The 22,205-nt window shown below is 39.2% G+C and overlaps 1 protein-coding gene and 1 non-coding gene across 3 annotated transcripts in view; one reads left to right on the top strand and one right to left on the bottom strand.

Annotated features, from left to right (window-relative positions):
- The window catches only part of CNTN1 (contactin 1), a 421,509-nt gene that overhangs the window by 319,766 nt on the left and 79,538 nt on the right, over window positions 1–22,205 (top strand). For both annotated transcript variants that reach the window (XM_069584608.1, XM_069584609.1), the window contains 2 exons: window positions 1,673–1,831; window positions 20,742–20,891. In XM_069584608.1, the coding sequence (XP_069440709.1) occupies window positions 1,673–1,831; window positions 20,742–20,891 (309 nt within the window). The remainder of the gene's footprint in view (window positions 1–1,672; window positions 1,832–20,741; window positions 20,892–22,205) is intronic.
- TRNAF-GAA (transfer RNA phenylalanine (anticodon GAA)) lies at window positions 2,316–2,387 on the bottom strand. Its single transcript has one exon. It is a non-coding gene; the product is annotated as a tRNA-Phe (tRNA).

Genomic DNA, 22,205 nt, shown 5'->3' with positions numbered 1-22,205 from the left:
TTTTTCAATGTGGTCTTTACATATGGAAAATGCAACATGTTCTTTCTGAATATCAAATGTGGTTTATATAATTTATGTGGCTATTTTCATTAATTTTGGATGGCATATTATTGTTACTTTTAATTAACATCAGTAAGTATAAAAATACTATTACAGATTATATATTTATAAGAATCTATTTGCCCTTATTAACTTATGTTTTTTGTTTCTAAATAAAATTTACTATCGTAAATAGGCTGTGTCTTGTGTTATTTTACTGTTAGTAGTAATGCAACTGTGTTGTTCTATACACATTTTTCTCTTTGGGACCAATTACAAAGAAATTGGTGCAGGTTTGGATGTTATCTATACCTCTGTAAAGACCAAAGCCCATGTGGAGAACAAGGCCCTGTAGATAAAGCAGCTGATCTGACATTTAAATGGGAAGGCACTTAAATAATGTGCCCATTTTCTCTAGCTGCTCTCAAGATTTCTCTTTGTATTTGCTTTCACCTAAAAGATAAAAACATGTGTTTTATTTAATACTTTAAAAATTTGCCACTCTACTAACATCGTTGGTTATTTTGTTCACTGTGCCTAATTCAGTCGAGAATGGCCTCCTTTTTGATGCAAAGAAAAGTGATGTCATTGTCTGAAATGTCTATTTTAGGAGTTCTCTGGCCACAGAACCTTGTTTAGCATTCTAAGTTATAGACACTACATTACCATCTAAGGAACTTTTTCTCACAGTTTTAAAAAGAAGAAATCATGATGCAAAGTATAAGTATGTTGTAAACCGTAATCCTGGCATTTGCTGCTGTCTTTTACAGTTGCTTATTTACTGTGCCATTTCACCCTTTCATGACAAAGATCTGTTCAAAGCCTGAAAGTTATGTCTCATTTATCTTTTCATTTCTACCACTCAACACAGTGTTCTCAGTTTAGAGAATAAATGAATGATATTAATATTGAGTTATTAAGCATCTGTGAAATCCTATTTTTAACATTGTCTTATGCAGTAATTCTTCTGACCTAAGTTTCTTCAGTATGTTATTTGATGTTTTTAGACCATTCCTGGTATGCCTGAATTATTAGTTGTTTTCTACCTTTTATACACATAGAAATATTTCTTTTAATATTATTTCTATTACTTTAACTAACATAGAATGTATTACCCAAAATGGTACATACAGTCATTTTCAGAAATTTCTACTCCAAGTAAAATAAATTAACTATAACATTTAAAATTATTAAAAAGTATTTGTTCCATTTTGGGGAGGCAGAAAGAAACTATGACTAACTATCCTCATATCTAGACAGTGTTATCTGCTCTGATTCATTTATTCAGCAAAATTTCATTAAATCTCACTATGATTAAAATCTGTTAGGTTCCTTGATGTCAATTGTATTTTATGAGTCAAAGATTATCATACGTATCCTGAATAATAATGCCATTTTTAAAGGATGGCATTTATCTCTTTTCATAAAAAGACATCATGAAATCATTTAGTAAAAACTACAAATACCATTAGTATTGCTTCTTATAGTTTATGCTTAAAAGGAATATGGCAACACTGATTTCATTGTGTAAATATTCTTTAGAATAATTGCAAGGAAGACAATTTTGTATGCCAATATGCACCCAATTCACTGGATGGGATTCATTGATTCGTTACCCAAATTTTCATTCCAGGCCCTCCAGGCCCTCCAGGTGGTCTGCGAATAGAAGATGTTAGAGCCACTTCTGTGGCACTTACTTGGAGCCGTGGTTCAGACAATCATAGTCCTATATCTAAGTACACTATCCAGACGAAGACTATTCTTTCAGATGATTGGAAAGATGCGAAGACAGGTGAGTTTATTTGTTTGATTAATCTGTTCATGTTTTGAGATGAATTCTTTTTTCTTGTATTATCTACTGTGAAAATTTTCTTTAAAAAAATTATTTTTTCAGTAACCCCACACTTTGGTAGTAAACAGAAAACCACAACAAACTAAATGTTTTAAAGCTATAAGGGATGAAGCAGCAGCATGTCTAATCTATTAATATAATGGGGGAGCAAAGAGAGGCCTCCTGGGTTTCTTATTTGAGCTATACATAAGTCTAAGATGTATTAGGAAAAAAGTATAGAGGAGGTGTTTTTTTGGCAAATGGTATCTATAGCATTATTTATTACCCTTTTTATCCAATTACATAGGTACTATGAAAGTGAAGTCGCTCAGTCGTGTCCGACTCTTTGCGACCCTGTGGACTGTAGCCCACCAGGCTCCTCTGTCCATGGTATTCTCCAGGCAAGAATACTGGAGTGGGTTGCCATTTCCTTCTCCAGGGGATCTTCCCAACCCAGGGATCGAACCCAGGTCTCCTGCATTTCAGGCAGACGCTTTAACCTCTGAGCCACCAGGGAAGCCCACATAGGTACTACAGTTCTGCATTGAAAAAAAAAAAAGACAGTTGATCATAAAGATTAAACACTTAAATCTTACTGCATAACTCCAAGTATGCTCCTGTCTGGCTTGAATTTCCTTAAAACAAGTTTTAAAAGAAATTTAGTAGCTCAACAATTTTTCCCCTCATATTTTATTTAGATTTTCTAAAAGAAAAAAATTCTAAGAATAAGTGGGTACTTTCCCTTGTGTAGAAGTTATTACCATTGTCATTTGTTATCACGTCTTCAATATCACATGTTTCCTTATTTTTTCAGATATCAAAGAAGATAGAGGATTGTTTTGATAAAATAGCCTGTTAATCCTTGTCATTGTTGACAATATTTCTAACCAAACTTGTAGTTATCAGAATTTATTTTAGATGCATAGGAAGAGGCATAAAATATGGCCTTTGTTATCACAAAGGGGAGAAAAAAAGACAAAACTGAATAGAAAGCCCCCTTAAACAACAACAACAACAAGAAGAATTAGTCCCAGCAAAAGTTAAACCTGCTCATTTTAATCTTTACATAGTGGAATTTATTTGTATTGCTCCCTGAGAAGTTTTAATTTAAATTCACCTTTTTAGGATAATGTCTTCTTATCACGGGAAATTAATGAAATATAAATTTGAAATCTATAACAAGGGTTTAGGATACATTTTTGGGTTTCTCAGGTAGCTCAGCTGGTGAAGGATTGACCTGCAATGCAGGAGACCCTGGTTCAATTCCTGGATTGAGAAGATCCTCTGGAGAAGAGATAGGCTACTCATTCCAGTATTCTTGGGCTTCCCTGGTGGCTCAGACAGAAAAGAATCTGCCTGAAATGTGGGAGACGTGGGTTTGATCCCTGGGTTCGGAAGATCCTCTGGAGGAGGGCATGGCAGCCCATGCCACAGTGGAGACTGGTGGGCTACAATCCATGGGGTTGCAAAGTGCTGGACACAACTGAGCGACTAAACACAGCACAGGATATATTTTATTGTTAAACAATTCTCTACAGTACCTGAATGGCCTAGTAGTTTTCCCTACTTCTTTTCAATTTAAGTCTGAAGAAAGAAAATTTAGAAAACTCAGCAGTTGCCACAGGACTGGACAAGGTCAGTTTTCATTCCAATCCCAAAGAAAAGCAATGCTAAAGAATGTTAAAACTATCACACAATTGTACTCATTTCATATGCTAGCAAGGTCATGCTCAAAATCCTCTAGGCTAGGCTTCAGCAATACCTGAACCGATAACTTCCAGCTGTACAAGACGGTTTTAGAAATGGCAGAGAAACCAGAGATCAAATTGTCAACATCCATTGGAGCATAGAAAAAGCAAGAGAATTCCAGAAAAACCATCTACTTCTGCTTCATTGATTACACTAAAGCCTTTTACTCTGTGGATCACAACAAATTGTGGAAAATTCCTCAAGAGATGGGCATACCAGACCACGTAAACTGCCTCCTGAGAAACCTGTATGCAGGTCAAGAAGCAACAGTTAGAACTGGACATGGAACAACAGACTGATTCAAAATTAGTAAAGGAGTATATCAAGGTTGTATATTGTCACCCTGCTTATTTAACTTCTATGCATCTTACATCATGCAAAATACTGGGCTAGATGAAGCACAAGCTGAAATCAAGATTGCTGGGAGAAATATCAATAACCTCAGATATGCAGATGACACCACCCTAAAGGTAGAAAGCAAAGAGGAACTAAAGAGCCTCTTGATGAAGGTGAAAGAGGAGAGAGTGAGAAAGCTCACTTAAAACTCAACGTTCAAAAAGCAAAGCCCATGGCATCCAGCTCCATCACTTCACAGCAAATAGACGGAGAAACAGCGGAAACAGTTACAGACTTTATTTTCTTGGGCTCCAAAATCGCTGTGGATGGTGACTGTGGCCATGAAATTAAAAGACTCTTTCTCCTTGAGAGAAAAGCTATGAAAAATCTAGACAGAGGATTAAAAAGCAGAGACATCATTTTGTTGACAAAGTCCATCTAGTCAAAGCTATGGCTTTTCCAGTAGTCATGTATGGATGTAAGAGTTGGACTATAAAGAAGGCTGAATGCCAAAGAATTGATGCTTTCAAACTGCGATGTCAGAGAAGACTCCTGAGAATCCCTTGGACTGCATGAAGATCAAACCAGTCAATCCTAAAAGAAATCAAGCCTGAATATTCATTGGAACAACTGATGCTGAAGCTGAAGTTCCACTACTTTAGCCACCTGATGTAAAGAGCTGACTCATTGGAAAATACCCTGATGTTGGGAAAGATTGAAGGTAGGAGGGAAGGGGAGGACAGAGGACAAGATGGTTGGATGGCACCACCGACTCAATGGAAATGAGTATGAGCAAACTCCGGGAGATGGTGAATGACAGGGAAGCCTGGTGTGCTGCAGTCCACGGGGTCACAAAAAGTTGAACACAACTGAGCGATTCTGTATATAAGTTTATGAAGTTCAAATGAATTAGAAACAAGTGAAACATTTCTATTACATTATGCTTGTGAGTATAAGAATTATTTATAAACATACTTGGCAAAATACAACCATTGAAAAACAATTTTTAAAACCATTTAGATATTTGATAAAATAATGCACAAGCAGTTTCTTCTTCTCCAAATAGAATGAAAATGGATGACAGTGATAAAACAGTAGATGATCTTCAATATCCAGTCAAATTAATGTTAATTATAGATACTGGAGAGCAAATGAAATACACACGTTTAAAATTTGCTTTGGCTTTGAGAAAGGAATAATAATTGCAATCATCTCCATTAATTGTGTATGCTTACTGTGTAGCTCAATAAAATATTTTTCTCACTAAAAAAATTATTTTATTATAAATTATGTTTCATGAGAAGGAAGATTCTTGTTTGATTCACTATTCTATTCCTAGCAACTAATTAGGGCTCATAAAGTTCATTCATTAAATGCATACATACTAAGCTCCCATTGTGTGTCTGAACCTGTCCTAGATGCTGGATTCATAATTGACCAGCTGTAAGTAAATGAGAGAGAAAAATAAAAGCAAAAAAAAAAAAAAAAAAACCCCAAACTAAACGCCATAGCCCTATCTTTAAAGAGCTTACATTCTACTAGGAGAGATTGTAGGAAGCAACTAACTGAAGTGTAAAGTAAGTAACATGGTGTTTAGTGCTAAAGAAAACAGGGAAGGGAGATTGGGAAGCAAAAGTTGCATTTGAATAGGGTGCTTCTTATATTAGCATAGAATCTATTTGTTATGGTTCCTGTTTCCATGTTATATCTTTTACAATTGCCAATCTATTTGTATCTTTGAATCTAAAGTATATTTTCTGTTGACAGCATATAGTTTGATCTTATTTTATATCTAGCCTACAATCTCTGTCTTTTGATTAGAGTATTTAATCCACTAACATTTGATATTATCACTTGTGTAGTTGAATTTATATTTGCCTGATATTTTTGCCTTCTAAATATTTCATGTTTATGTCTTTCTATTCCTTCTTTATTGCTTTCTTTTGCATTATGAATATTTTCTAGCATAAAAATTTAGCTAATTTAATGAGATTCTCTAAATATATAAACAGTTATTACTCTAGAGCTTACCTGATTTACCTGAGTTTATCAGAATAATCTTCACATTTTTACCGACAATATCAGTGAGATATAGAAACATTGCCTTTAATGGTGGTCTCTCAGCATTCTTCTGCGTCCAAACTCTATTGAATACATCTGGTGAAGCCTACAAAGAAAAAAAAAAAAAACTTGTCAACAGGAAAAGACTCTCCTTTATCTCCCAGGGATTAAAAAAAGTCATGCCAGCATGCACTCTGTCTTTAAATATCTATGAAAAGTTAAACTGAGTTTTTCTTATGAACATTTGTGACTACTTCTCTTCCCGTAACTCTATCAATGATGATTTAATTCATTAGATTTCCTCACAAATTCAACCCTCTGCTGGGCTCTGCAAAAACTATTATTATTTACATTATTTTGTATATTCTTCTTGTTAGTTGTATCAGTATTGTTGTCTTGTGATTGTGTCCTAATGTTGTAGCCATGCGTTCCAGGAAACAAACTCACTCAGAAGGACACTGTAGAGAGTGGAGTGCAGTTCATTACACCGCGGGCCCAAGGCAGAGTCTCCTCTTAGCCAAGGACCCCAACCAGTTTTTGTGAAAACCTTATATACCCTAAGTGTACATGCTCAAACCCACCTCCCCAAATTCTCTGAAACTAGTCTGAACAAAGGAAAAGAGAGACACAAAGTTAACCCGTGATTCTTGTATGCCTTAAGCCTAGGTAGTTAACAGTGGACAGTTATCAATAGGCCTGTGGGCATACCCCAATAAACATAATAAAATTTATGATTCTATTCAGTTACACAGATAATTAGGGTATTCTTTTAGGTGAATAGACTCTCTACCTAGAGTGGAATGTATAGATAAGAGCCCTGGGGCTCTCCCATCCGGGGGAGAGGAGGGTCTGGTTTCCAGTTGGTATGTCATTTCCATAGATACTGGGCATATAGCTCAAAGTCCACAGTCCAGCCCAAAATGGAGTCCTGCTTTCAAGATGGAGTCTGTTTTGTCTGCTTCTTCCTTCACTAAGTGGAAGTGAAAAATAATTTTTGCAACCAATGCAGAAATAAAAATCACATGGTTTTTATTTATAGTGGTGTCCACTGAAGAAAGGGGATGCCAAATTAAATTCAGTTTTATGAAGGTAATTATTTTAGGTGTCCAATAGGTATTTTTCAGATACCAGCTTTCAACATTCTAAAGATTAAATTTAGGATAATGACATGAAATAATGGAAAGCACATCTTTAAAACAATCTACTGTAAGTATTACTTCTCTCAAGCATTTTTGGGGATGAACAACATAAATTTGATACCATTCCTAGAGTTCCTCGAGATGCTCAGGTCAGATTTAGAATGTTATGTTGGGTTATATGCTACTGCTTTCAGAGGAAAAATTATAGAATACTTCTGGTGATGGTTTGTGTGGAAGAGAAATGCTGGCCAGAACATAAAATGGCCTGGAAATTGTGCTATGAGGAACAATTAAGAGAATCCTGGATATGTTTTCAAAAAAAAGAAAAGGAAGAAAAATGTCTTTATGTTTAAAGTTCTATCATGTGAAAGACTAGAATTGTTATAAATCTCTGCAATTATCATCTCAGTACATAAATGTTTCTCTGAATTTTAGTTTATTTCCACAGAATAAACATTTGTAATTTAAATTATTGAGTGTAAACGTGCTTAAGCTCATGAGTTACACTGCAAAATTACACTGTAGAAAGTTATAAATTTTTACTTCCACCACCAGTACATGAATTTCTCTTCTACCACATCTCTACTTAGTATTTCATACTTTTTTTTAATCTTTGCCAAAGTAATAGTTTAAAAAATGAAAAAAGAATTAGGCTCCTTGTAGGAAATCTGCATTTAAAAAATTTTCTGTTTTCTTGTTTGCTTTCCTGTAGCTTCACTTTTGTTGTTCTCATTTCAAATATAAATTTCTGAGTTTTTATGAGGCTACATGCAAATTTTCCTTAGAGAAGAATCAATGAATCATACACTCTGGGATGCCAAAACACAATCTACTTCTCTTTCTCTTCAAGGAACTTTGTCATACCTCTGGCTCCTCCCTGAGTCCTGCCAAATGGTCTATGTGTTGGGTCTAGAGCTTCTAACATCACACAGAGTAGTTGTGTCAGCGCCAGAGAGACCTTTAAATGCCCATTTTCATTTTCAAACAATGGACTAGTTTTTTCAGCTAGAATCCCCAAGTGGGTAATTGTTTCCAGGTACTTTAAAAAACTTGTGTTTTAGATTGAAATAAAAGATCCTGAGGATTTGAATTGTATTTAAATCCTGAGGAAATAGCAGCATTTACTATGGCAACATTGGAGAATCTAGAACAGGTGATACATTGCCTGGAGTTATTTTTGAAACATCTACTTTTTCTTAGTCTGGAGGTCATTCTGTGTGTTTCTGAAGCTGTTCAAAGAATTAATCAATGTGGCTTAGAAGGCACAGCAATACAAAGCATATGACAAAGCACCACAAACCAAAACCTTGTAACTTTTGGCCTTGGGATACCCATAAGGCTTGCTTCTCTTTTCCTCCAAAGAACAGTTAGAATTTGTCTTTTCAATTCTGAGCATTATGGGCTAAAAGTATTTGAAAATATATCTCTATGTTTTGCTCAGGGCTGGTTATCAAAATAAGACCTTCAAAAGAAGGGTCTTTTGATCTGAGTATTAAAGTAAGATTTATGTTTCCTATTCTGTATACTTTTGCAACCAATCTAAATACCTATCAGGTTAATATACTGTTGTAGACATGTGTTCTGGGAAACAAACTCGCTCAGAAGGACAATAGCAGATAGTGAAGTGCAATTTATTACACCGCGGGCCGAAGGCAGAGTCTCCTCTTAGCCAAGGACACCGACCTGTTTCCGTGAAAATCTTATATACCCTAAGTGTATGTGTTCAAACCCATCTCCTCAAATTCTCTGAAACTAGTCTGGACAAAGGAAAAGAAATATACAATCAAAGTTAACCCGTTATTCATATGCCTTAAACCCATGATTCGTATGCCTTAAGCCTAGGTAGTTAGCAGTGGACAATTATCAGTAGGCCTGTGGTCATACCCCAATAAGCATAATAGAATTTATGATTCTATTTGGTTACACAGATAATTCATGTATTCTTTTAGGCTATGGAGAGTCTATATACGAGCCCTGGGGCTCCTCCATGGTGGAGGTGGGAGGGGGTCTGGTTTTCCAGTTGGTATGTCATTTCCATAAATACTGGGCATATAGCTCAAAGTCCACAGTCTGGCCCAAGATGGAGTCCTGCTTTCAAGATGGAGCCTGCTCTGTCTGTTTCCTCCTTCATTCCCCACTCTTGATGCTCTTAACTCATAGTATGAGCATCACTCATAGGGATATATTGCACCCTGGCTCTCTGACTGCCAATTTGGGAGAGTGACACAGACCTTTGGGTTGCAAAGTTCATAATACATTGTAAAATGCAGTGTCCACAAAGCAGAACTATCAAGGCAACTGTAACAATGGTAAATATAATTTTCCATCAATCAGTCTTCACCCAAGATAGGACGGAGGTCCAGAAAGGAATGTTTTCATTTGACATTGTTTTTACCTGGTTTTTCATGTCATCTAAAGCAGCTGATACATTGCCAGATAAATCAGGAATATATACACAACATCCAACCTTAATTATAGCACAGGTCCCTTCTTGAGCAGCTGTGAGCAAGTCCAAAGCATTCTATTTAGAATTACTACTTTTCTCATTTGGATTTGTTCTTCATTTAAGGCTTGGATGGCTTTAGCACTATCTAGGAGGGCTTGTTTTGTGAAATTAGTCAAGGCTTCTAATTTAATCATAGTATCTGTTGTCCCTATAGAATGTATGAATAAGGCAGCAATATACTCATACCATTGAAACACAGACCTTGTCCACCTAGCATGTAAATAAGGCTTTCGTTACTTCTATGAAACTGGTGTTTACATCAAACATAACCCCATGACCCAAGTCTATTGACTGTAGGTCTGTCTTACCAAGAGAGCAGGGAGAGATTATGATTGACAAGAGAAAGAAAGTCTCTTTTTGTCATCCCAGAAATGAGCAGAGTGGTTTAAAATCTCCTTGGCAGAGCAGTGATACCCACCAAGGAAGTCCATCCATCACAGACAGAGGCATAGCCCCACATACCTAGTAGCTGGAGGTGTTGTGGAAGTCCACATAGGAATGTGCCCATGAGATGAAAAGATTGTCCTGAGTTGAAAGAGAAGTTAAATTCAAGATCATGTTGATGAGGCCAAGCAGCAGGAGTTGATTATGCAGCTTCTTCCTGAAGGGGCTCGTCCAGGATCTTCTTTTCCTTCTTCTTCTTGGATGATCTTAGTCTCTTGAGGGTCAGTGGGGTCCGTCTGCGCAGTCCACTCAGCGTTTTCTGGGTCTGCGTGGTATGTTCTCTTCATCCTCATGTGGTGGATCCAGGGAGTGACACCTGCAACTTTAACTGCTGTAGGGGTGGTTAGAACAGTAAATGGATCCTTCCAATGTGGGGCCAAGGAGTCATGTTTCCAGTCCTTGACCCACACCTGATCCTGGGGCACAAATTCATGAATCTATTCCCCGAGGGGAGTGGCACCCTTTTTTGTACAAACTTAGTTACCTGCTTTATTACCTTACCCAGTTGTTCCATCTGCTGTGAAATCTCATCTCCCCGTACCTGAGGCAAGTTTGTTGACACCTGTTTTATTATGGGAGAGGGCCTCCCATACACAATTTTGTATGGAGAATAGCCATGGGACCGTGGAGTCATCCTGAGTCTGAGCAGAGCCATTGGAAACAAGTCCACCCAGGAGCAGTCAGTCTCTATGATCCAGTTGGAGAGGGTCTCTTTAAGTGTCTGGTTGGTTCCTTCCACCATCCCAGAACTCTGAGGCATATATGCTGTATGTAATTTCCATTTGATGTTTAAAGTTTTGCTTACTTGCTGTACTGAATCAGCTACAAAAGCCATACCATTGTCCAATCCAATGCTGGTAGGAGATCCAAATCTGGGAACTATCTCCCTAAGCAGGCACTGGGCTACTTCTGATGCTGTTTCAGTTCGGGTAGGAAAAGCTTCTACCCATCCCAAGAATGTACATACCATGACCAGCAGGTAACTGTAGTGTTGGTGAGGTTTCATTTCAGTGAAGTCCACTTCTAGGTGTTCAAAGGGCAGGGTGCCTTTTAGCTGAATCCTCAGAGATTTCTGTTTGTGCCAGAGGCAGCAGGCTTGTGAGCAGGCAGTGCAGTTCTGAGATTCTGTCTTTTTGACAGCTGGCGGGTCTGGATTAGAGCATATAGTTCAGCCCATTGAGCAGACCAGTGTAATGTCAGAGAGCTAGCCTCAATGATGGCTTCTTCCATGACTACTGCATATCCCAAAAGTCATTGTCCTTGTTTCACCAGGCTGGTGCTATTGGTGTACAGGACCAAATCTGGGTCCGAGATTGGCTGATCTCTCAAGCCAGGTCTGCTGGCATATTTCCTTGCAGTCATGTGAGGGCCCACCTTTCTCCCACTGAAAGGAGAGTGGCCAGATTCAGAGCCTGACAAGGCTCAATAGTAACATGGGGGTTTTTATATAACAGTCCCTGGTATAGAGTAATCTGGGATGCTGACAGCCATTTATGGGGGCCCCCTCACAGGAGAGTGTTGACCTCATGTGGAACTTTTATGATCAAATCTTGGCCCAAAGTCAGCTTGGTTGCCTCCCAGACCAATAAGGCAACTGCAGCAACTGCCCATAAGCATCCCAGCCACCCAGTGGCAATATTGTCCAGCCGTTTCGAGAGATAAGCCACAGGTCTGTCCCATGTCCCCATAGTCTGAGACAACACTCCCATAGCCACCTTGTCCTTTTCAGTCAGGTAAAGAGTAAACAGTTCATATAGGTCTGACAGGCCCAAGGCAGGTGCTAATGTAATTGTACTGGGTTTGAGTTCTATCACCAGTGGGACTTGTTTTGCAAGCCTGGGGGGGTGGGGGGGAGGGGGGTGGGGGTTTTCTTCCTCCCAAACCTCAGGGAATTGTTGTGTTAACTCTCTCTCTCTCTCTCTCTCTCTCTCTCTCTCTCTCTCTCTCTCTCTCTCTCTCGACTGTTTAGCCCGTCTGGTTTCCCTTTTGGGAGATCATGCAACCTCCATTCATCTTGAAGGGTTATAGAGAGGAAGAGTAAATAGGTGGTTGATCTCACTCAAAGAGTGGGTCTTTTCTGGGGGGGAAAGGTCATTTGTGCCTCCAATTTAGCAAGTCTCTTTCCAACAAAGGTACTGGGCATTCAGAGATGTATAAAAATTCATGAGTCACTTGGTGTCCCCCATCTGACATTTTTGGGATAGGCTTGAGACACAAAGCCTGCATTTATTACCATCTGAGACCCAGCAGCCTCTGGATCTATTGGCATATAAAGTCTACAGACCTTGCACAGTCTTTCGTAGAACTCAGAGAGTGATTCGCTTTCCTGTTGAATCGCTCTGGAGAGTTTTGCCATACTCATAGGTTTTCGGGGCCCCCCTCTTGAGCTGTCCAACATCTCTCCAGGTGGCCCCTCTCTTCCTCTGTGTTACAGTCCCAATTGGGCCTCTCATCGGGGGTGGCTTGTTCTGCTCACCACTGAGGTTTGTAGTACCCTCAGGTGCCATTTCTCTTAACCATTTTCTGACCTCAGTTAGGATCCTGTGTCTTTCCTCAGTGCTAAAAAGGGAGATCAGTAGTTGGATTATATCATCCCATGTAGGGTGGTGGGTTCAAAAAATAGTCTCCATTAGACTAATCATGGCTCGTGGCTCCCCCAAGTATGGTAGGGTGTGTCTCTGCCAGTTTAATATATCTGTAGAGGAAAATAACAATACGCTACAGGGGGGTGATGGTAGTGCCCCCATGCGTCCTAAACTGGAGGCTGTTGTAGCTCTCTGAGGGGCATCTGTAGTGGGGTTCTTTCCCCCTGTTCCTTGGCGGAGCACAGCTTCTGTCTAATTCCTGTGTTTTCTTCCCCCTTCCTATCAGTACTCACTGAGAAAGGTGGATACCATCTAGGAGGTCTGGCTGAGATGGAATTCTGGGAGTGTTGACCAAAGGTCTCCATCAATGGGATCGGAGCCTGCTGAAATGGCAGCTCTAGGATCTCTGGGAGAGCTGGTGAAAGAGCAGAGGCTGCTGCAGGAATTTCACCTGGCCCTGGATTGGGCATTAAGGTGGCCTCCAGTCCTGGTGGAGCACTGGGAGGCAGGTGCATCATTATCCAGTATGGGGGAGGAGTCAGTCAGTTCAGGTCAGTTCAGTTCAGTCGCTCTGTCGTGTCCAACTCTTTGCGACCCCATGAATTGCAGCATGCCAGGCCTCCCTGTCCATCATCAACTCCCAGAGTTCACCTAAACTCATGTCCATTGAGTTGGTGATGCCATCCAACCATCTCATCCTCTGTCATCCCCTTTTCCTCCTGCCCTCAATCCCTTCCAGCATCAGAGTCTTTTCCAATGAGTCAACTCTTCGTATGATGTGGCCAAAGTATTGGAGTTTCAGCTTCAGCATCAGTCTTTCCAATGAACACCCAGGACTGATCTCCTTTAGAGTGGACTGGTTGGATCTCCTAGCAGTCCAAGGGACTCTCAAGAGTTTCTAGCAACACAGTTCAAAAACATCAGTTCTTCCGTGCTCAGCTTTCTTCACAGTCCAACTCTCACATCCATACATGACCACTGGAAAAACCATAGCCTTGACTAGACAGACCTTTGTTGGCAAAGTAATGTCTCTGCTTTTTAATATGCTATCTAGGTTGGTCAGGTCATCCCTGTCCAAATCCTGTAGAATTTCCTTTTTTATCATCAGTCAATCTTTGTGCCATTAATATTTTTTCCTTTCCCTCCTGGAATACAGAACCTTGTCCAAGTAGGAGGGTCTTGAGCTAACCCTAGCCATGAGTCAATATATGGATTTTGATCTGGGTGTCCTGGCTCTCCTGTGACTATTGTATAGACTGCTTCCACTATTTTTAAGTTCATGTTATTCTCTGGTGGCCATCCTATCACAGGGTATGTGGAGGCAGTTAGGCATCATCTTCACCCCATAGTCTCCTCCAAATCCCTTCTTTAAATTTTTAATCATGCGCTCCAATACAGTTGCCTTAGATTCACTTTCCCCCATCTTGCTTACCTTCTTGGACCTTCTTCTACTTTTCCTTTTTGTTCTGTCTATGAAGTTCTCAGTACCCTATCTACTTCTGATATTTCCACTCAATGAAACACTTAAATTGCCATTATGCCTCATTCCTAATTGAGGTGAGAAGAGCCTTACCTGCTAGATCCCAGACGGAGAAGGGGGATTGGCATGTCTTCACCTTCTGGTCAGCACGGTCAAACCAATACACCACATGGTCCAAGACTGTTTCTCCCTTAAATTTAAAAGTCCATTCTGCCTTGGTGGACTTGATCAGGTGCAGATGAAAACACAGATGGGTTAAATATTCCATGTCCTAGGCTATCTCTGGAAAAGCCAATTTGTACTCACTTATGTATTCCGCCCCTTCTAGCCTGACAATTCCGAGGGTATCAAGAATTTCACAGCAGATGGGACACCTCCTGGAGGAGGGTAGAATACGAGCACACAAGGACCAACTTTCTTCTCATAAAAATCCCCTGGCTGCTTCTTGGTAATAATTTTCCCCAAGATGACATGGATACCACCTCCTAAATGACCTTCACAAAATTCCTTCCTAAGTCCTAACACACTTGTCAACCTGTGTACCAAGCAATCACTGCCACCTGTTTATTCCAGGCCCCTGTGGGTCCGTGCCCCTTCTAGTGCCTCCCAGGGGGTGGTGATCAGGCCCCCTCTTCCACCCTGCCGGGTGGGTTCCTCCTCATCTGAGCACTCAGTTCCCTTGCTGCCATTCACTACCTGCCAAAGCGAAGAAACCAGGCATTCAAAGGCTGAATTCTTCCAGAGAGGCGAGGTGCCTTCCCCCTCTAAGAGATTCAAGCCACAAAGCCTCTGGGTGGCCTCAAATGAGACCTGTCTCCTCAAAGTAAGGAGTTTCCTGGCCAATGCACCAAATGTTGTAGCCACGCATTCCAGGAAACAAACTCACTCAGAAAGACAATGGCAGATAGTGAAGTGCAGTTTATTACACTGCGGGCCCAAGCAGCTTCTCCTCTTAGCCAAGGACACCGACCAGTTTTTGTGAAAATCTTGTATACCCTAAGTGTACGTGTTCAAATCCACCTACCCAAATTCTCTGAAACTAGTCTGAGCAAAGGAAAAGAAAGATACAATCAAAGTTAACCCGTGATTCATATGCCTTAGGCCTAGGTAGTTAACAGTGGACAATTATCAACAAGCCTATGGTCATACCCCAATAAGCATAATAGAATTTATGATTCTATTTGGTTACACAGATAATTCGTGTATTCTTTTAGGCGATGGAGAGTCTATATACGAGCCCTGGGGCTCTTCCATGGTGGAGGGGGTTGGAGGGGGGAGGATCTGGTTTTCCAGTTGGTATGTCATTTCCATTAATACTGGGCATATAGCTCAAAGTCCACAGTCCAGCTCAAGATGAAGTCCTGCTTTCAAGATGGAGCCTGTTCTGTCTGTTTCTTCCTTCAATATAATATTGTACCTTTTTTTTTTTTTAAACAGAGAGAAGCCTCTGACCTTATACAGTTAAAACTCTGATTTTCTACACTGATATCCGTAAAAAGTGACCTGACTCTGAACTGACTCAGTTGAAACTCAGGAACTTGAGCTCTCAGTCCTAATTCCGGGTACTTGCCTCTGTTGTGCAAAGTACTCACCTTTCTTTCTGACTCCAGAAATAGCAAACAGGTTGCAAGAGACTTGGCTGAAGAAAGGTGGCACAGAGTCCCTCTGCTCCTGATTATTGTCTGTTTGGCTAGGGGCATGAAACTCTTTCCAAAGGAAAGATGACCTTTCCTTCCAACCTATCTGTTTGGGTGGTTTTGGAAAAATAAAATACATCCAGTAGCTTCTACCAAGGCTAAAGGGATTGGATAAAATTACAAGAGGTACAAATCCTTTTATAGGAACATTTAGGGCTATGAATAAAATGAATAAAAATGAGGTAAAACACAGTAGCAGTGGAGGAGAGAAATCAGAAAGGACCAACTCAGAATTAAACAGAATGGGAGAGAGCATAAGAGAATGGGGACGAGCTTTATCCTCTGCTTTAGACAAGGCAGGATAATTTATGAGTTTAATATAGATATAAAAGCCAGAAAGCATGGATATTTTTTGGAGGGTTCAAGTAATATAATGCCCTCTTTTCTACTATCAGTAGGCTGCCTGATTCAGGGTTGAAGGAGAAAATAAAGTGATTGTTATACACATGGTTGTGCTGAGACATTGTAGACTCTAAATAAGCACAATTTCTGTATTTGTATTTATTTACAATTTCTACAAATATTTATCAAGTACTTTTAAACACAAACATATATATGGAGATATATATCCATAAATGACAAATAGGAGTAAATAAGTGGGACATAGAGATATATTATAAGTATGGCCTGGTATGGACATAGCCGATCTCAAGGTTCTAATTGTAAAATGATGATATGGGCTGCTTAGCTCAAGATTGGACAGAAAAAAAAAAATTAGAAAGCAAACTTTTAAATCCTGTTCTTGTGATGTGGTATGAGTCAAAAGTCCTGATCCCTTCTAGGGAAGGAAAGCAAGCCAGATACAGAACCACATTTAATTCTAGACACATTTTTCTAAAATGATTGGTATTAGTCATTTTTGCTAGATTAGCCCTACTACTTATATAAATGGTTTTCTACAGGGAGTATTGTAAAGATATGACAAAAACTTTTTTGTTTTAGATACTTACTATCTCATAGGTGCTGAGGTTAGTGTATATTAATAAGAATGATCATAACTGGTTTTTGTTCTTAAAAAGAGGAGCTTTTACACCTTTAGCTACATTTGTAGATATATTATTAGCTTATTGATGTCAAATTCTTTCTTTAATTATTCATAAGGTACATCTTGAAAGTCTATCTTCCTAACACCCACTTCCAGTTTCCTGTTTTGAAAGTCATTTGCATCACTGGGCCAAGGGTTTCCCACTGAGGCCTGTCCTCTCTTGGTTGTAATGTAACTCCAAGGCTCTTTGCTTGTTCTTCTTTCTTTACCTCAGACTTCATTTAGTCACAGACCTTACATCTTCATCTGGAATCTAAAACTTACCCTAAATTGACTCCAGTTTATTTTTCTTTATCTCTCACCATTCTTCCAAATATTTTCTGTTCTGTAGTCAAGTATGACTTTCTACTCAGGACATACTCCTGAGCTTCTATTTGTTTGGAGATATTTTAGTATTGGACCTTCATGCATGTTTGGAATCAGTTTATCAGCTGCAGTTTTTACCACACATCCATCAGGGTATTCCTGTTCTGACCCAGACTTCACCTGCCCCTACCTGTTGACTGCCCAGCTGCTTGGAAAAGCCCCAGTGTAGGTTTTACCATCTTGAGAGCACCATGCCCTTGCCAAGAATGGACCTTCAGAACAGTTTCAACATTTCCATTCTTCAGACATTTAAATGGGGCTGGGGTTTTGCAGCATAAGCCTCCTTGACCTTTCTGTTACACTTTTTAACTTGTACTTTCCAAACTCACAAACTCGCAGATATTTCCACCAGTCTCTGCCTCTAAATCTCAGTATTAATTCCCTAGGTCTATCATAATGGAGAAAGCAATGGCATCCCACTCCAGTACTCTTGCCTGGAAAATCCTATGGACGGAGGAGCCTGGTGGGCTGCAGTCCATGGGGTCGCTAAGAGTCAGACACGACTGAGTGACTTCACTTTCACTTTTCACTTTCATGCATTGGAGAAGGAAGTGGCAGCCCACTCCAGTGTTCTTGCCTGGAGAATCCCAGGGACGGGGGAGCCTGGTGGGCTGCCGTCTATGGAGTAACACAGAATTGGACATGACTGAAACGACTTAGCAGCAGCAGCTGTCATAACATGTTACCACAGATTCGGTGGTTTACAACAGAAGTATAAAATCATGGTGCTGGCAGTGCTGTACCGCCTCCAAGGATCTCAGGGAACAACCCATTCCTTGCCTTTTCCAGCTTCCAGAGGCTCTAAATACTCCTTCACATGTGGCTGCTTCACTTCAGTTTTTGCCTTTGTGGTCACATTTCACCCTCCTCTTCTCAATGTTTCCTTGTTGTGTTTCTCTTATAAGAACACTGGTCGTTGGCTTTAGGATCCATCTAGATAATCCAGGATGATTTTAGCCAAAGATTTTTAACTTGGTTTTAGTCTTAAAATTAAAATGATTGATAAATTCTTTGCAAAACAAAGTCACATTCAAGGTTCTGGTGATTTGAACATAGACATATCTTTTGGCGGGGGAGGGACAATCACCATTCAAATCATGGAAGCTCAAAATCATTAAAAGGCATCTAGTGAGGAAGACTCTACCCAGTGTCATAACAATGAGCCCTGTGTTTTCCCTTTCTCTGTGAAGAGTCCTGCACATTCAAAACTTCATCTTCCCTCTTCCAATTACCTAAAATTAGTTCTTATATATATGAAATAAGACAAACAGATTCTGATATGGTGTGAGAGTATGGTGGAGGAGATAGAAGATAAAGAGGCAGAATTAAAACAAAGGCAAAAGCAAAGCCAATGTTTTAATCAGAATGTCAAAAATATGTCAAATATATAAAACAAGTCCTTAACAAAATAAGACATTGGATGGTAAAATTAGTGTCTAGGAGAGTTCTGCCACATGTGGCATCGTGACACATGGGATAGGCTGAGCCATATAGGAATTTGTCCAAAAGTAGAAACTGACATTGTGATGCTTAGCATTTATGGTGGCAGTTGGTACAGTATCTTAAAAAGCTATGTATTCATGGTCTGCAGTGTTAGATAAAAATTTAGGAATCCCCTAAGTAATAAGATAATGAGTCATATGCAAGCTTAAGGGAACACATTTTTCAAATAAATGATGTATATCTGTTTTAGATGCATATGTATGTGTAGATTGATTATTAAAGACATATGAAAGTATTTTGTTGTTGTTGTTGTTTAGTGGCTAAGCCATGTCCACCGAACTATTGCTTACCTGGATTAATAAATAAATAAATAGATAAATAATCCCTATCTATGGGATTTCCCAGGCAAGAATACTGGAGTGGGTTGCCTTTTCATTCTCCAGGGGATCATCCCAACCCAGGGTTTGAACTCGTATTGACAGGCAGATTCTTTACCGTTGGAGAATTTTTTAAGGAAGCCCTAAAAAATATTTTATAAGAACTAACTTATGCAGATGACACCATCCTTAATGGCAGAAAGTGAAAAGGAACTAAAAAGCCTCTGGATGAAAGTGAAAGAGGAGAGCGAAAAAGTTGGCTTAAAGCTCAACATTCAGAAAACGAAGATCATGGCATCTAGTCCCATCACTTCATGGGAAATAGATGGGGAAACAGTGGAAACAGTGTCAGACTTTATTTTTGGGGGCTCCAAAATCACTGCAGATGGTGATTGCAGCCATGAAATTAAAAGATGCTTACTCCTTGGAAGGAAAGTTATGACCAACCTAGACAGCATATTCAAAAACAGAGACATTACTTTGCCAACAAAGGTCCGTCTAATCAAGGCTATGGTTTTTCCTGTGGTCATGTATGGATGTGAGAGTTGGACGGTGAAGAACGCTAAGCGCCGAAGAATTGATGCTTTTGAACTGTGGTGTTGGAGAAGACTCTTGAGAGTCCCTTGGACTGCAAGGAGATCCAACCAGTCCATCCTAAAGGAGATCAGCCCTGGGTGTTCTTTGGAAGGAATGATGCTAAAGCTGAAACTCCAGTACTTTGGCCACCTCATGCGAAGCATTGACTCATTGGAAAAGACTCTGATGCTGGGAGGGATTGGGGGCAGGAGGAAAAGGGGACGACAGAGGATGAGATGGCTGGATGGCATCATCGACTTGATGGACATGAGTTTGAGTCAACTCCAGGAGTTGGTGATGGACAGGGAGGCCTGGCGTGCTGTGACTCATGGGGTCGCAAAGAGTCGGACATGGACTGAGTGACTGAACTGAACTGAACTGAACTGAAAATAATGTATGGTCCTGCCTTGGTTGAATGTTTTCTAATAGTTCAATTAAATAAACAATCTTGAAGCATATCTTACCCCTAAGGTATAATTTTCCTATTAATATCTAGTAGCATAAATTCTGAATATTAAATAAATCTGAATGAATTATTTTAACATTTATTAATAACTGCCCCAAATGATTTGGGTTTAAATCTAAAAAGCTAACAACAAAAGGGTATAAACATATAGGTACTGTACTAATCAATCATTTGCCACCCATACACTATATCAGTTTGAGTCCAGAAAAATTTTAACTTCCTGAATCATACCCTCGCATCAAGAATTTTTCTGGATTCTGTCTTCAGAATACATATTCTCAGTGTTCAGAGTGTAGGCGGTGGACTAGCAGCAAAGACCTGAACTGGGAGTCAGTTAGAAGAGCAGAATCTTAGTGCTCCTGACCTATACTTACTAAATAAATGATACATATGTGTGTCTGTCTTTCTAAGGTCTAAGATTTTCTTAAGGACCTCTCTTCCAATTCTTTATATGTAATTAACATGTTGTCATCCTAGTTTTTATTTATATTTGACTTAGTGGAATATGTGCCATTTTCTCAAAAGAGTAAAATAAAAATAGGGAATTATAAGAGTGATATTACTCAACTAATATTCTCTATTTAATATTTGTTTTATTTAGATCCCCCAATTATTGAAGGAAACATGGAGGCAGCAAGAGCAGTGGATTTAATCCCATGGATGGAATATGAATTTCGTGTGGTAGCAACAAATACATTGGGTATGGGAGAGCCCAGTATACCATCAAACAAAATTAAAACAGATGGCGCTGGTATGTAGAAAAAATGTTTTAAAATTTAAAAGTTTTAGAAATTCAGTGATTACTTTTAATACATAATTGAACATATTTAGAAATAATGCTGTGAAGTAAGTAATTAAAAATGTATATATATGTATTTCACACATGTGTGCACATTATGGGCCAAGAAGTCAAAAATCAAAAGAGAAGATACAAAGCTTTAAAATATTTTTACATAACTAATGGAAAAGAGGTAAATAAAGGCAAGTCTGTGATCCTCTAGACACTACTTAAATGAATTTGGCGTTTAGAATAGAAGTGAAAGTGTTAGTCTCTCAGTCATGTCTGACTGTGACCCCATGGACCCACCAGGCTCCTCTGTCCATGGAATTCCCCAAGTAAGAATACTGGAATGGGTTGCCTTTCCCTTCTCCAGGGGATCTTCCCTACCCAGGGATCAAACCTGGGTCTTCCACATTGCTGTCAGATTTTTTACCATCTAAGCCACCAGGGAAGCCCATTTAGAATATAAATTTTAGAATGTAAATTTTGAAGCTTAACCAGGCAGAGTCATGTAAACAGTTTCCTTGATCTGGAAGGCTCGCATTTTTTTCTGTCTTTCAGAGACATTTATAACTGAATGGTCACATGGATGAAAGTATGGGCAGGAGAGTAGGATGAGCAGATTGTGGAGAGATAGTGAAGGAGACTGTCAGATCTGCACACCTGGGGAGTCAGAGCACCTTAGAAATAGTTATGTTCTTTTGAGTATTAAGTGTCACTCTAAATGTGCTCTTTTCAGCTCAACCATAGCTATTCTTCCAATTTCGGTTCAATTTTTATGCTGAAAACCAACTCCATTTTAATAACTGTTCATACAAGAAATATTCCACTCTGTTTTCCTTCTCCCTTGCATTTCTAGGCAAAAATATTGTTCTGATTCTAATAATAACTTTTCTTTATCATTCCTTGTCTATGAAAAAGAAAATGTTTTGTAGACTCTCTGAGTCTGTTTATTTTTACTATGCCTTGCCAAACTTCAGTGCTTTATTTGGCGAAAAATATTTTAAATGGATGACAGAACGCCATTAAAATTCTGCTGTGATATCTTAATAACGTTTATCCACATTTCTGGCTACATCAATCCCTTGGCCTAACTTCTAAATATAATTATGAATTGTACTGTCTTTAGTTTTTAAAGCTAAATTATTCACGAAGACTGCCATCAGTAAACTCTCTCTTAAAGTTTCATGTAACTTCATGTAGTTTACCAGATAAAACAGATGATTCTATAATAAAAAAAGAATAGAAACACTAAAATACTGATCTATTCTGAGTATTTTCACA

Source organism: Ovis canadensis, chromosome 3 (genome assembly GCF_042477335.2).
Source record: "Ovis canadensis isolate MfBH-ARS-UI-01 breed Bighorn chromosome 3, ARS-UI_OviCan_v2, whole genome shotgun sequence".
NCBI lineage: Eukaryota > Metazoa > Chordata > Mammalia > Artiodactyla > Bovidae > Ovis > Ovis canadensis.
Note: the sequence above shows the minus strand (reverse complement) of the source record. Positions and strands in the feature narration are given on the sequence as shown.